The sequence below is a fragment of the Argopecten irradians genome, chromosome 12 (genome assembly GCF_041381155.1).
Source record: "Argopecten irradians isolate NY chromosome 12, Ai_NY, whole genome shotgun sequence".
Classification (NCBI taxonomy): domain Eukaryota; kingdom Metazoa; phylum Mollusca; class Bivalvia; order Pectinida; family Pectinidae; genus Argopecten; species Argopecten irradians.
This window is the reverse complement of record NC_091145.1, coordinates 3,338,926-3,353,529: the sequence shown is the minus strand read 5'-3', so window position 1 is coordinate 3,353,529 and position 14,604 is coordinate 3,338,926. Positions and strand designations below refer to the sequence as shown.

At 36.3% G+C, this 14,604-nt stretch overlaps 1 protein-coding gene across 1 annotated transcript in view; it reads left to right on the top strand.

Annotated features, from left to right (window-relative positions):
* The window catches only part of LOC138336885 (calcium/calmodulin-dependent protein kinase type 1-like), a 47,932-nt gene that overhangs the window by 13,607 nt on the left and 19,721 nt on the right, over positions 1 to 14,604 (top strand). Inside the window, exon 2 of the mRNA XM_069286501.1 lies at positions 10,031 to 10,162. Coding sequence (XP_069142602.1) covers positions 10,031 to 10,162 — 132 coding nt within the window. The remainder of the gene's footprint in view (positions 1 to 10,030; positions 10,163 to 14,604) is intronic.

Here is a 14,604-nt window from a genome sequence, read left to right as displayed (position 1 = left end):
GGTCAAGGTTGCCAGATATCAGAATCATGATGTTATGGTTGCAGACTTGATGGTCTGTTGATGTGCAAAAGCAAACTAGAGTCATGAATATTGAATTCAAAAGATATATTTAAGCTAGGTCACGGTGGCAGAAGTGAAATGAACTAAAAGTTATAGATTGTAGAATGGCTGATAATTCCAATAACAGCTCCGAGTGAGCGAGGTAATGATGATTACATATAAATGGGGATTAAATGTCAACGTGTTCATTTTGTCTGCCTCGAGTTAATGACTAGGTAAGGTTAACTCCAGTGAAATGTAAGCCTTTTTATTTTATTATTTTTATTGATTTTTGTTCTTGCATCATTACTGAATCAATATTATTCTCACCGGCTCAGATTATTTGCTACAATAAAATGTTTTTGAAACGGAATTGATCGAGATTCATCCGACATCATGCACAAATAGTCCCTGGCAGGTTTCTTGTAACCCGGTGGCAAGGGATACCATGACCCACCACTTCATTAATTGCAGGAACATCCATCTCTGAATCTGGGACTACTTATGACATTTGTGTCTCTGATCAGGAAACATTACAGGGTCTTCTGTTCTGCAAACACAGAATGATATATTCAAAAGATAGACATTAGGTTCAAGAACATACACAAAGCAAAGTGTTCAGACTACCAAGATTTTACTGTACACACAAACAAAAGTGTTCAGACTAACAAGGTTCTACTGTACACACAAACCAAAGTGTCCAGACTAACAAGGTTCTACTGTACACACAAAACAAAGTGTCTAGACTAACAACGTTCTACTGTACACACAAACCAAAGTGTCCAGACTAACAAGGTTCTACTGTACACACAAACCAAAGTGTCCAGACTAACAAGGTTCTACTGTACACACAAAACAAAGTGTCTAGACTAACAACGTTCTACTGTACACACAAACCAAAGTGTCCAGACTAACAAGGTTCTACTGTACACACAAAGCAGTGTTCAAACTAACAAGGTTCTAATGTACACACAAACCAAAGTGTCCAGACTAACAAGGTTCTACTGTACACACAAAACAAAGTGTCTAGACTAACAAAGTTCTGCTGTACACACAAAACAAAGTGTTCAGACTAACAAGGTTCTACTGTACACACAAAAGAAGTGTCCAGACTAACAAGGTCCTACTGTATACACAAAACAAAGTGTCCAAACTAACAAGGTTCTACTGTACACACAAAACAAAGTGTCCAGACTAACAAGGTCCTACTGTATACACAAACCAAAGTGTCCAGACTAACTAGCTTCTACTGTACACACAATTCAAAGTGTCCAGACTAACTAGGTTCTACTGTACACACAAAACAAAGTGTGCAGACTAACAAGGTTCTACTGTACACACAAAACAAAGTGTCCAGACTAACAAGGTTCTACTGTACACACAAAACAAAGTGTGCAGACTAACAAGGTTCTACTGTACACACAAAACAAAGTGTGCACACAAAACAAAGTGTTCAGACTAACAAGGTTCTACTGTACACACAAAACAAAGTGTGCAGACTAACAAGGTTCTACTGTACACACAAAACAAAGTGTGCAGACTAACTAGGTTCTACATTTTGTATGTATGTACACTCAAACCAAAGTCTACAGACTAACTATATTCTACTGTACACACAAACCAAAGTGTCCAGACTAACAATGTTCTACTGTACACACAAACCAAAGTGTCCAGACTAACAAGGTTCTACTGTACACAATAACCAAAGTGTCTAGACTAACAAGGTTCTACTGTACACACAAACCAAAGTGTCCAGACTAACAAGGTTCTACTGTACACACAAAACCAAAGTGTCCAGACTAACAAGGTTCTACTGTACACACAAACCAAAGTGTCCAGACTAACAAGGTTCTACTATACACTACAGTAAAATCAAATTATTTATGCATGTAACTAAATTTTGCAAATTTTGCATGCCAACTGAAACCATGAAAAAATTTAGTACCGAAAAAAGTTACAATTATTACTCTAAATCTTGAAATAAAATCGTCACAAATGGAATGGTAATAGATTTAGGAAGGAGCATGGTTAAAATGGTTTACAATGAATGACCACGAGAAATGCCCGTAAGGTGTATGAAATTTCAATGTTTAGGTTCAATGTCCCATCAATACCATGTGAGGTAGATCGGTATTTATTTACCTTATGTTACACACCTGTGTGCTGTACACTCGATGTTGTTGACTTTTCTATCGAGAAGATTTACTAAAGAAGGCTATCATTACCAATAACATTATCACGTTCTTGATAGCTCGTCATATTAGCCCATCCTTTTGTAAAGTTTCGGAGAGTTTGAAGAGTTCGGGTGTCGAATGTTTTGTTTACACCTGAATGATATGGCTGATTAGGGCTGCTAATATTTCCGTCATATTTACTTTTGTTGTAGAAGAAAAAAGACTTTATTGATCTGAATCATAGTAAAACCTGTTTTAGTGACTGCCTCTGTATAAAGACCACCTGCTTAATAAGACCACTTTTTCTGGGTCCCAAACAATAAATTCATCATATTTTGACCTGTATATAAAAACCACCTGTCTATAAAGACCATTATTTCCTGGTCTCTTGGATAGTCTCAATAGACAGGTTTGACTATATTCATAACCATTCTTTCTAATTCCTGATTTTGGATGGAAATTAATTTGAATTCCCTGTACCCCTTAATTCAGTAGAATAAATTTTCAATATATTTACAAAATTTAAAGCCACTTTCTGAAGAAATTATGGATGTCACCTGGTCAAAATAGTACTATATACAGCTGACAATGACCGTTTACGGGATGGTGTGTAGCCATCCTTTGAATGTCCCTGCACATGTACAATGTCGGGCACACATTAAAGTCACGACGTGCAGTACCCGGGCGACAGCTGGTGAACCACCATTGGACACAAGATGAAAGATGTTGGGTTACAACTTTTTGTAATCTTAATATGTAGTCAAGATAACACTATAACCAATTTGATTTCTTATGCCTGAGTTATGGGGAATACATTATTGAATTTCTTCAGAAATATCCAATATATGTCCATGTAGTTTTTGTATCTCTATTTGTTACTGTTTCAGCCTACCGTCTACCATTTTATATAAACCCCTGATCATATTGTTAGCTGTCAGGCTGACCATCACACTACCATTGAAATGCTTCTCAGAGTGCGGATTAACGCTGACAAGGCAGTCCGATATAAGACTGTTAGTTTCAGGGTCCTGATAACAGATTCACTGATCTTCTAGCCCGCTGACAATATTGAAGATATGTGTTTTGCGGATCAGCTATTTAGATAAAGACTTTGTGCAAGCTGTGTGTTTTCAATGATAGGGAGACATGAGAAAATATTTACACTGTGCCACTAAGCTGTCCAAAATAGATGATTTTCTATGGGTTTCCACATCTGTATTAAGCACTTCGGTGGCTAAGTGGTTAAGATCTTCTGACATATGACCATTATATCTCCACCTCTGGGTTTCTAGGTTGAAGTTAAGACCGTAGTGACCAAGTGGTCAATTGACCATTAGCACTCCATGGCCACCTCATAGTTTCAAGTTTGAATCTAACATGGTAGGATTGACAGGTAACTGACCATATGTTAGTGGTTTTTCTCTGGGTACTCTGACCTTTCTCCACCTCCTAAACAAGGTGGCACATATACTTTATGTCCGGGCTGTAAACACAATGTAAAACAGAACAAAACACCATCTGTGGGCGAATTTTTGTTATTCAATAAAACATTGTCGTGGACCTCTCACTGTGTACAGTGTCGGCGTGTCAAGACTTTGTCCCAAAATCAATGACTTTGACATCTTGATGTCTTGGGCTAGTAAATCAATTAACTGCTTCGGATTTATCTTCATCAATCATAATATGGCTGATTTTATCTTAACACAACAGTAAACATATCTGTCTATCTATAAATATTTTGTTGTTGATAAAATCACTATAGAAGGAAATCTGCTGCCAGACATGGAGCATTACTGAACACTATGTTATTAGCCACATGCACTCGGGTAACTGAACCCTGAAGCATATGTGCATTTGTAAAACAATTCTCACTGTTTGTCAAAATAAAAATTTTCATTTTTTAGCTGCACTATGCAGTCTAGACCTGTGTAAGAAGTGAAACAATGTTTTAGTGTTTTGTGTTAAAAAGTTGTCCTGATTGGTCAAGAGAATGTGTTGCTTTGACCCCAATAATTTTCGGATTTCTGCAATGTACAATAAACATATGTATAATTACTATGGACACACAAATGCTTAAATTCTTATTTAAAAAACAGTATCATTTGTCTACGCAAACATTTCAGAATTAAATATTTAACTTTCATTATAAAATCATCTTGTCATTATTTTTTGTTTTCTGTACCTGTTACTGGGTTTTCAGTCATGTGCTTTACCATTCAATTGTGATTGAAGCGAGATAGATGATAGGCATGTGTTTATACTGAGGTGATGGTTGGATATTTCATGAGAGTTCATATAATAGCATTAATTATCAGGTATAAGGGTTAATTTGTCAGCTCCCTTTTGGTAAAATCTGAGGATGTTATAAAAACATCACCATCTGTCCTTCTATCTGTCCTTCTGTTTGTCTGTCTGTCTGTCTGTCCACCTGAAGTTTGTCAGAGCTCTCTGGACATTATTTCCTAAAAAATGATTAATACACACCACCTATATGTATAGATTCATAACGGAAACATCTTGGACACATTTAAGTTTCGGAGATATCCGGTCAAGATTACAGTCACTGTTGAAGTTACTGTATGATAACGGCTTAATTCATAATTTGATTAGTATTGCTAACCTTCAAAGAGAATCAATATATCATGAACAAGTTTCTTTATTGGATCAAGGTCAAGGTCATTGTCACGATTTTCAGATAAACATTGTCGATGCTCTCACAACTTTATTTATAATTTGATTAGTATCACTAATAATTCATAGAGAATCTAAATATCATGGACAAGTTTAAGTTCCAAAGTTATTGGATCAAGGTCAAGGTCACTCACAATTTTCAGAAAAAAACATCGTCAGTGCTCATATCTTCCCTGGATATTACCCTTCACGACTATGCTGTAGGAGAGGTTCCCTATCTCTCTTCATCACTTTGCTAAACTATCATGGATGTTTATGAACTAGACAAAGTGATAATCCTGCCTCCCTTAATTACCTAGCTGTTGATCAATTATTTACATCCTAATTTCCCCATACTTGTAATGTGGCCGTACCAGCATGGGTGTTTTCCTAATATCATAGGATAGCAGTGATGCTCTGTGTTACGTCATGCATACAATATTGGATCGGGTAAAATCAATAATGGGGAAAAGAGATTCTCATTGTATCAATAGGTGGAGATATGGCTTGTCATCAGATTAATGTCACGGATGGATTGGCAGGCGACAATATCTGTAAGTGAGAAGTTGTAAATGATTATATTAAGATGGCTGATGTTCAACATTAAATGTTACTACTGCGAGTCCTGGTGACCAGGTAGTGAATTAAAATCGCAATCTTTAACTGTCCACCTCTGGATCATGATGGACCTGATACTCTACCCCTAGCCCACCATCTCAGGGTAATGATGGCTTGATGGTTAAATGTGTCTGAAATTCTACCACTAGCCCTCCTTCTCTAGGTCATGGTGGTTCCTGGATGGATATTCTACCACTAGCCCACCACCTCTGGACCATGATGGATTGATGGTTAAATTAAAAGTGTCTCTGAAATTCTACCACTAGCCCTCCACATCTAGGTCATGTGGCTGAATGGTTAAAGATGTCTGATATTATACCACCAACCCTTCACCTCTTGGCCATGATGGCTGGATGATTTAAGGTGTGTGATATTCTACCACTAGCCCTCCACATCTAGGTCATGTGGCTGAATGGTTAAAGATGTCTGATATTCTACCACCAACCCTCCACCTCTGGGTCACAGTGGCTGAGTGGTAAAGGTGTCTTGATATTTTACCACTACTGCCTATACAATTGTATAAGACTTTAGATTACAAAATTCTCCAAGTTTCATTTAAAGTTCGGTGTTGTACTATACTATTGAATGGTCACAATGCAAGGTCAATATTTTGTTTATTGACGGCTGGGAAATACAATGGGAACACTGTTGAGACTTTTCAATGGGCTGTTGACTTAAATTATCCAGTGCTTGTGAAAATGAAAAGTAGATGTGATGTTTGATCTGGGGGAGTAAAGTTAAGGTTTATGTACCTAGGTTATAGATTATACACCCACCCGGTTGGTATTAGATTATACACCCGTCTGGTAGGTATTAAATTATGTAACAACAAGTAGGTAATAATTTACTGAGTTCAGGACCAGATGATCATTCCTCCATTGATGTATGGACCAAATATAGAAGAGTGTTATGAATCATTTTATGGAATAACTCTACAAGAATACTGTTAGTGCTGACATTGTTCAACCATATTGTAGGGCTCCATATCTCTGCAGTTTTGCTACCCATAGTTTATGATCTGCCTATTTCTCTATTCTTTTCACTATCCAAAGGTTACAATCTGCTTACTTCTCTCCTCATTTCTCTGGCCAAAGGTTACAATCCGCTTACTTCTATCCTCATTTCTCTAGACAATGGTTACAATCCGCTTGCTTCTCTTCTCTTTCACTAGCCAAAGGTCACAATCCGCTTACTTCTATCCTCATTTCTCTAGGCAATGGTTACGATCCGCTTACTTCTCTCTTCATTTCTCTAGCCAAAGGTCACAATCCGCTTACTTCTATCCTCATTTCTCTAGCCAAATGTTACAATCCGCTTACTTCTCTCCTCATTTCTCTAGACAAAGGTTACAATCCGCTTACTTCTCTCCTCATTTCTCTAGACAATGGTTACAATCCGTTTACTTCTCCCCTCATTTCGCTAGACAAAGGTTACAATCCGCTTACTTCTATCCTCATTTCTCTAGGCAATGGTTACAATCCGCTTACTTCTCTCCTCATTTCTCTAGACAATGGTTACAATCCGTTTACTTCTCTCCTCATTTCTCTAGACAATGGTTACAATCCGCTTACTTCTCTCCTCATTTCTCTAGTCAAAGGTTACAATCCGCTTACTTCTCTCCTCATTTCTCTAGACAAAGGTTACAATCTGTTTACTTCTCTCTTCATTTCTCTAGACAATGGTTACAATCTGTTTACTTCTCTCTTCATTTCTCTAGACAATGGTTACAATCTGTTTACTTCTCTCCTCATTTCTCTAGCCAAAGGTTACGATCCGCTTACTTCTATCCTCATTTCTCTAGGCAATGGTTACGATCCGCTTACTTCTCTCCTCATTTCTCTAGTCAAAGGTTACAATCCGCTTACTTCTCTCCTCATTTCTCTAGACAATGGTTACAATCCGCTTACTTCTCTCCTCATTTCTCTAGACAAAGGTTACAATCCGCTTACTTCTATCCTCATTTCTCTAGACAATGGTTACAATCCGCTTACTTCTCTCCTCATTTCTCTAGCCAAAGGTTACAATCCGCTTACTTCTCTCCTCATTTCTCTAGACAATGGTTACAATCCGCTTACTTCTCTCCTCATTTCACTAGCCAAAGGTTACAATCCACTTACTTCTCTCCTCATTTCTCTAGTCAAAGGTCACAATCCGCTTACTTCTCTCTTCATTTCTCTAGTCAAAGGTTACAATCCGCTTACTTCTATCCTCATTTCTCTAGGCAATGGTTACGATCCGCTTACTTCTCTCCTCATTTCTCTAGTCAAAGGTTTACAATCCGCTTACTTCTTCCTCATTCTCTCAATTTCTCTCAATGGTTACAATCCGCTTACTTCTCTCCTCATTTCTCTAGACAATGGTTACAATCCGCTTACTTCTCTCCTCATTTCTCTAGCCAAAGGTCACAATCCGCTTACTTCTCTCTTCATTTCTCTAGACAATGGTTACGATCCGCTTACTTCTCTCCTCATTTCTCTAGACAATGGTTACAATCCGCTTACTTCTATCCTCATTTCTCTAGCCAAAGGTTACAATCCGCTTACTTCTCTCCTCATTTCTCTAGCCAAAGGTCACAATCCGCTTACTTCTATCCTCATTTCTCTAGCAATGGTTACAATCCGCTTACTTCTCACTCTAGCAAGTTACTCATTTCTCTAGACAATGGTTACAATCCGCTTACTTCTCTCCTCATTTCTCTAGCCAAAGGTTACAATCCGCTTACTTCTATCCTCATTTCTCTAGGCAATGGTTACAATCCGCTTACTTCTCTCCTCATTTCTCTAGTCAAAGGTTACAATCCGCTTACTTCTATCCTCATTTCTCTAGGCAATGGTTACAATCCGCTTACTTCTCTCCTCATTTCTCTAGTCAAAGGTTACAATCCGCTTACTTCTCGCCTCATTTCTCTAGACAAAGGTTACAATCCGCTTACTTCTCTCCTCATTTCTCTAGCCAAATATTACAATCCGTTTACTTCTCTCCTCTCATTTCTCTAGACAATGGTTACAATCCGTTTACTTCTCTCCTCATTTCTCTAGTCAAAGGTTACAATCCGCTTACTTCTCTCCTCATTTCTCTAGTCAAAGGTTACAATCCGCTTACTTCTCTCCTCATTTCTCTAGTCAAAATGTCACAATCTGCTTACTTCTCTCCTCATTTCTCTAGACAATGGTTACAATCGTTACTTCTCTCCTCATTTCTCTAGTTCAATATGTCACAATCCGCTTACTTCTCTCCTCATTTCTCTAGTCAAAGGTCACAATCCTTCTCTCCTCATTTCTCTAGCAATCAACGTTACTTCTCTCCTCATTTCTCTAGACAATGGTTATGATCTGCCTATTTCTCTTCTTTTTTTGTAAGCTAAAGGTTACGTTATGAACCACATACTTGGATTCTTTTTTCACCAGCCAAAGGTTACGATTCACCTTTTTCTCTTCTCTTGAAGAGAAGTAGAGGCGGATCATAAACTTTGGCTGGTGAAGATGACATCTGTGATGTAAGTGTTATGTAGTACTCCCAATGATTGATCTTTGTAGAAAAACATAAGGCCATTAATTGATTTAAAATTGCAGTTTGGTTATAGGCAGTGGCGTTTAGATGTGCAATAGGGATTTGAAAAACACATTCTGTGAAATCCATCATTGCTGTTAGAGAAAACAGCAAAAACGTGATCTGGTAAAAAATGTAGAGAAGAATGTCTTATCTTATGTCTTATCTTTTAAAATTGATTCATGGAACTGACTTCAATGAATTCAAGGAGAAAATAGCAAATTTTGAGCCAGACCTTTCGCCCTGATTTATAAGACTGCTTAGGGTAAAGTTTGTGTGAGTGCTTTTCTGACAATTGTCATCGGTACAGTTTGATTTAAAAGCAATACCGTCACATTCCCCTTGATAAGTGCCCTTTCCCTTTACTGGAGAAGAGGTGAAGTAGTATAAACACCCCGGGCCGGCCCCTTTCCATGGATTTAATAAAGTGTTACAACATGTGATGCCTCTAACATCAGCATTGTATCTCATATCGTCTTTTACATGTGAATTATGACATAATAATGTATCTCAAAGGATAAATGACATATACATGAGAACAGAAAGATTAAAATATGGCTGACTTTTTTCGTCCACAACTTTCATTTTGGTTCTCAATAAGTGACCCCTTTTCGTTACAATTATTTAAGCACCCTTGGCGCAAATAACGGCGAACACGGTAACAAGAAAATAATTAAAAGTAAAATAGGGTCAACTTTGACTGTCATATACCAACTAAGATTTCAAATTCACAGGGAATAAAATACTGTAGAAATGAAAAAAGGAAAGTACATGTACAATGGAGCGTTGTAACTGTAAATCGCAATAATAAATCAAAGTGAAAAAGTCATTTGGCATGAAAAATGAAATTACGTCACCATGAATGTAATTTGGTTTATAACAATGTACCCATATACAAAGCCTTTTAGAAGTCAATATTCTATTATTTGACACACTGATCATTATTTTACTTGGAATTATTTGTTTTTTATTTTTCACAGAGGTGCTTTCTCCGAAGTTTCTCTCGCTCAGGATACCTTGGAATCAAAACTGGTAGCAATCAAATGCATCAACAGACGATGCCTCGCAGGCAAAGAGGAATCTCTGGAAAACGAAATAGAAGTTCTACGCAGGTAAACTTTCTTCTCAGTTAATATCTTGAAAACTTGAAAAATAAAATAAAATTAGATGCTTAACAAATTACTAAGACGACTTTACTGTAATTTAATTTTGCAATTTAAAACTTATTTGATTCTATTGTGTCTATGCCTGGAACATTTTGGAAGCAATTGATATTCATTATTTCTAATGATCCGTGAAATAAGCAAAAATTAATTGCACATAAAAATAAATTATTTTACAGCTCTGAGTGTTCATTAGGGTTGTATTGATTTATAGTCGTTATTGATTGTTAAATTATTTATGAGAAAGTGATATATGTCCAAATGGAAAGTTACAATAAATATATAACACAACATTAGTATAAGCATGTTTAAGCAACAGTTAGTGTTAGATATATAATGAAGATGGATTCTTGCATTTTTGAACTCAGTTTTTGTTTTCCACAAATATATTAAAAAAAAATTTCATGGTTGCATATATAGTTTTTGTTTTCCACAAATATATTAAAAAAAATTTCATGGTTGTATATATAATTAGCATAAGCTATGAGTTTTGTATCAATATCAAATTTGTAAAGTATTTTGCAGTATAAGTAATAGATAATTTGATAATAATTTAGTATATATCATGGCTCTGAAATAATTCTGTTAAGGAGACAAATGTTTTGGTATCCAGAAAAATACAAAAAATGATTGTGAAAAATAAAAATTGAATGAAAATACATATGTACTTGTTTTAAAACCCAGATAGAAGATAGAAACAGTTCAGTTGTCTTCCAAAAAGGAGATCAAAATCCTGTTTTTGTTCATGTAATACAAATGACTTTTTAATCCTGGTGCAGTAATTTTTTAATTAATTCATTAATTCAGCATCAGGAACAGGGTCAGGGGACTATAGGTTTGTGTTGTGTGTATAGGTTTGTGTTGTGTCTTTCTGTTTGTCTGACCTAGTCTGGACTATAGGTTTGTGTCGTGTCTGTCTGTTTGTCTGACCTAGGCTGGACAATATAATTCCTATATCATAAGGCTTTGGAACTTCATGTGGGCTCATCAAGGTGGGGGCCATCTGGCCGAGTGGATAAAATGTCTGGACATATTACCACAGCCTCCCACATCTGGGTTGTGAGTTCGAATTCCATGTGGGGCAAGTTGCCAGGTAACGATGGGTGGCCGGTGGTTTTTCTTCAGAAACTCGGTCTTTCTCCACCAACAAATTAAACCTGGCGTGTCCTTAACTGAGCCTGGCTGTAAATGTTTAACGATATTAACCAAAAACCCAAAAAAACTCATTGAGGTGAGATGGGGTATAGCATAATAAAACTAGGTCACTGTGACCTATATTTTGACCTTTTACCTCAATTTCAATAAAGCATGTACGATTGTATGAGGCGCTCAGCGTGGGACCTAAATTTGTCAATAGAGCTTGTTTCAAAGACATATCTATATTAGTTTTAAGGTAAACAGACATCATAATTTTAATGAAACTGATGAGTTTGACAATAAAATGAACTCATGAAAATGAGTTCATTTTATTGTCAAACTCATCAGTATAAATGAGGTGCTCTTGAAAAGAAATGTTCTACGGTATAAGTCTAATTAGACCTACAGCTTTGAAATACTTTTGTTTCTATAGTGTCTGTCAATTCATCATTAGAGAATGGTTTTCTGATTGTGATCTACCTGTGGGCAAATTAGAAAAATCAGATTCTGTTTCTCTAGTTCTGCTGCTATTGCAGTAACTTTAGTTAAGAGTTAATTTGAATTTTGTACGAAACATAGAAATACAAAAAAAAGACTCTGAAATTGTTCCCAAGTAATTGACAGAACTTCAATTAAGAATTCTTCTAGCTGCTAAAAAAATTTGAAGAATTTGAAAGAAAAAAACTTACAATTAAGAAAGAAGTCTTTAATTCAGAAAATAATTGGATGGGAAATTTGCTGTTTCCTTTTTGTGGAAAGAATTCCCAAGAAATTTGACGACACTACAAGAGCTGTGGGAGAACGATCTGAGAGACCCAACTAAATCAACAGTATTGATTGTGACGGTCGCCCCTGAGGTAGTGTAGTCGGTGTGTGTCATACGCAAGGATGACCGTACGGAGTTTGATACAACACCGGACCTACTGGCAGGCTGTCACGACTGGATTAGCCAAGCTTATAAATTAATGGCTTACAATAGCATAGCCCTAATGATGGACATCAAACTTGGCAACAAAACATGTTCTCGTTTCTCTCCCGATCTGCAATACACGAAAGATAAACAAGGCATAAGCTGGATCAAATTAGGATCTTATCATTTCCATATTTTGAACATTTTGTTAATTCTAGGAAATATTGTTCTAGCCATTTACAATTTCTATAGAAATGTTTTGGATATTACTGATTTTATAAGTTAGTTTTTAACTTGGGTACCTGTCAAAAATTTGTATTAATTTTGTTAACCCTTCATCATTAAATGATGGACAATAAAAACACAGGCTTTTGTCTCTATAGATATTACAGGTGCTCTATGTATATATATATACATTGTATAGAGGTGTCTGTATATATCTATAGTGCCAAAAGCCTGTGCTATAACATTCCAACCACTCTTTATCTGTGGTTCATCACGCCCCACCCCCACCCCTACCCCCACCCTTACCTTCCCCTCACCCATCTCTCTATGTACCTTAAACAATTATTGATATTCCTTTTCCTCTTAAAGTACAAAAGGGATATTCCATAAATATTATATTCATATATACTTCACCTAGACCCCTATAGTTGTGCGTATCACATTTTGGACCAATTGATAACAAGATGGCTGACAGGAAAGCTTCTTGGATTTTGACAATTGAAATTTCCCAGAAAGCACTGGATGGATTATATTTCTCAAATTTCACATTTAGATTTCCTATGAGCCTTTAATTAGTCGTACATTGCATTTTGGGACTATTCAAACAACAAGATGGCCAAAAAGTGGCCATCTTGAATTTTGACAATTAAGTTTGTTATCACTCTTTCTCAGAAAATATTGAATGCACATTTCTTAAATTTCTCATGCAGACTTTTTCCATTAGACTGTATACTTGATGAGTATAGGTTTTGCATTTTGGGACCAATTTGACAACAAGCTTAAGATGGCAAAGGGATATACCACATCTTTGATTATGACAATTGAAAGTTAGTATTTCTCGGAAAGTCCTGAGGCCAGTTCTCTCAAATTTCATACATAAGACTCCTTTGAACTGTTAATGTGTAAATTCCAAATTTTGAATGACGGAAACGTTGGTAGTTGATTACATTTTTAGTCCAATATGAGATACGCATTTGCTGGACCAGGAAGTACAGACGAGCATTGTGGGAGGATAAACATCACATGATAGCCATACCTAAATATAACGCACGACATCGTCAGTGACACACATTAGCGAATGTCAATGCCCTTTTAATAAGCATAGTCAGTTACAAGAACATAAACACACAGTTATTGTGACCAAAATGCTTTTGGCATGGTAATTTGGGTGTAGCAATGGTGGACGTCAAAATCCCCCTTGGGACGATCTCTTACGGATACTGAAGTATTGAGAAATAACAAATATTTAGGTTGTGGAGAAAATGTCATGGGAGATGGTGAAACACAATAACTATATTGTTTTTTTCAAAAAAAAATTCCAGAGGTTTTAGTAGTTTTCTGCTGTCAAAGTCTAACAAAAATTCTTTAAATGTTGAAATAACATTGAAAATGATTTCAAAATTTTACCAGATTAAACAGATTTTTAAAAGAGTAATGAAAATTCACTTTTATTATCTGGAAATCGATATAAAAACATTTAAATCACTCGAACGTCATTATTGAATTAGTTTTGATGTGGCTGTCCACTGGCTTTTCCAACCTTATTGCAGTTGTCTAGACAAAGTCTATGCCAGTCCTTCTCTATATTTGTATTTTGAGGTTGGTTTGTCAGATGAATGATCTTGACTAAATGTTAAGTTTGTCAGATGAATGACCTTGACTAAATGTTAGGTTTGTCAGATGAATGACCTTGACTAAATGTAAAGTTTGTCAGATGAATGACCTTGACTAAATGTAAAGTTTGTCAGATGAATGACCTTGACTAAGTATTAGGTTTGTCATAAGGAATTATTACATAGACCGGTGTCATAAAATCTCAAGAACAGACAGCTTATAATTTGTTTAAAGTTTGTCCTTATTGAACTGAACATCGAATTCATTACTTGTGAACTTGGACTTCAGGTTGATATAAGGATAAACATACATCATACTATGAGTAGAATGATGTGGACAATTCTGTGGATTCAGACATTTCTCATTAGATATCAGAGGTATGAACGTGGCTTCAACCAATCAGAGGTGAAAATATGATAAGAGTTTTATCTAATTACTATCTTCACCGTGCATAACCAGATTTGTCGGAGAGAAAGGAAGGGCAAACCGTCCCAAAGGCGTCCGG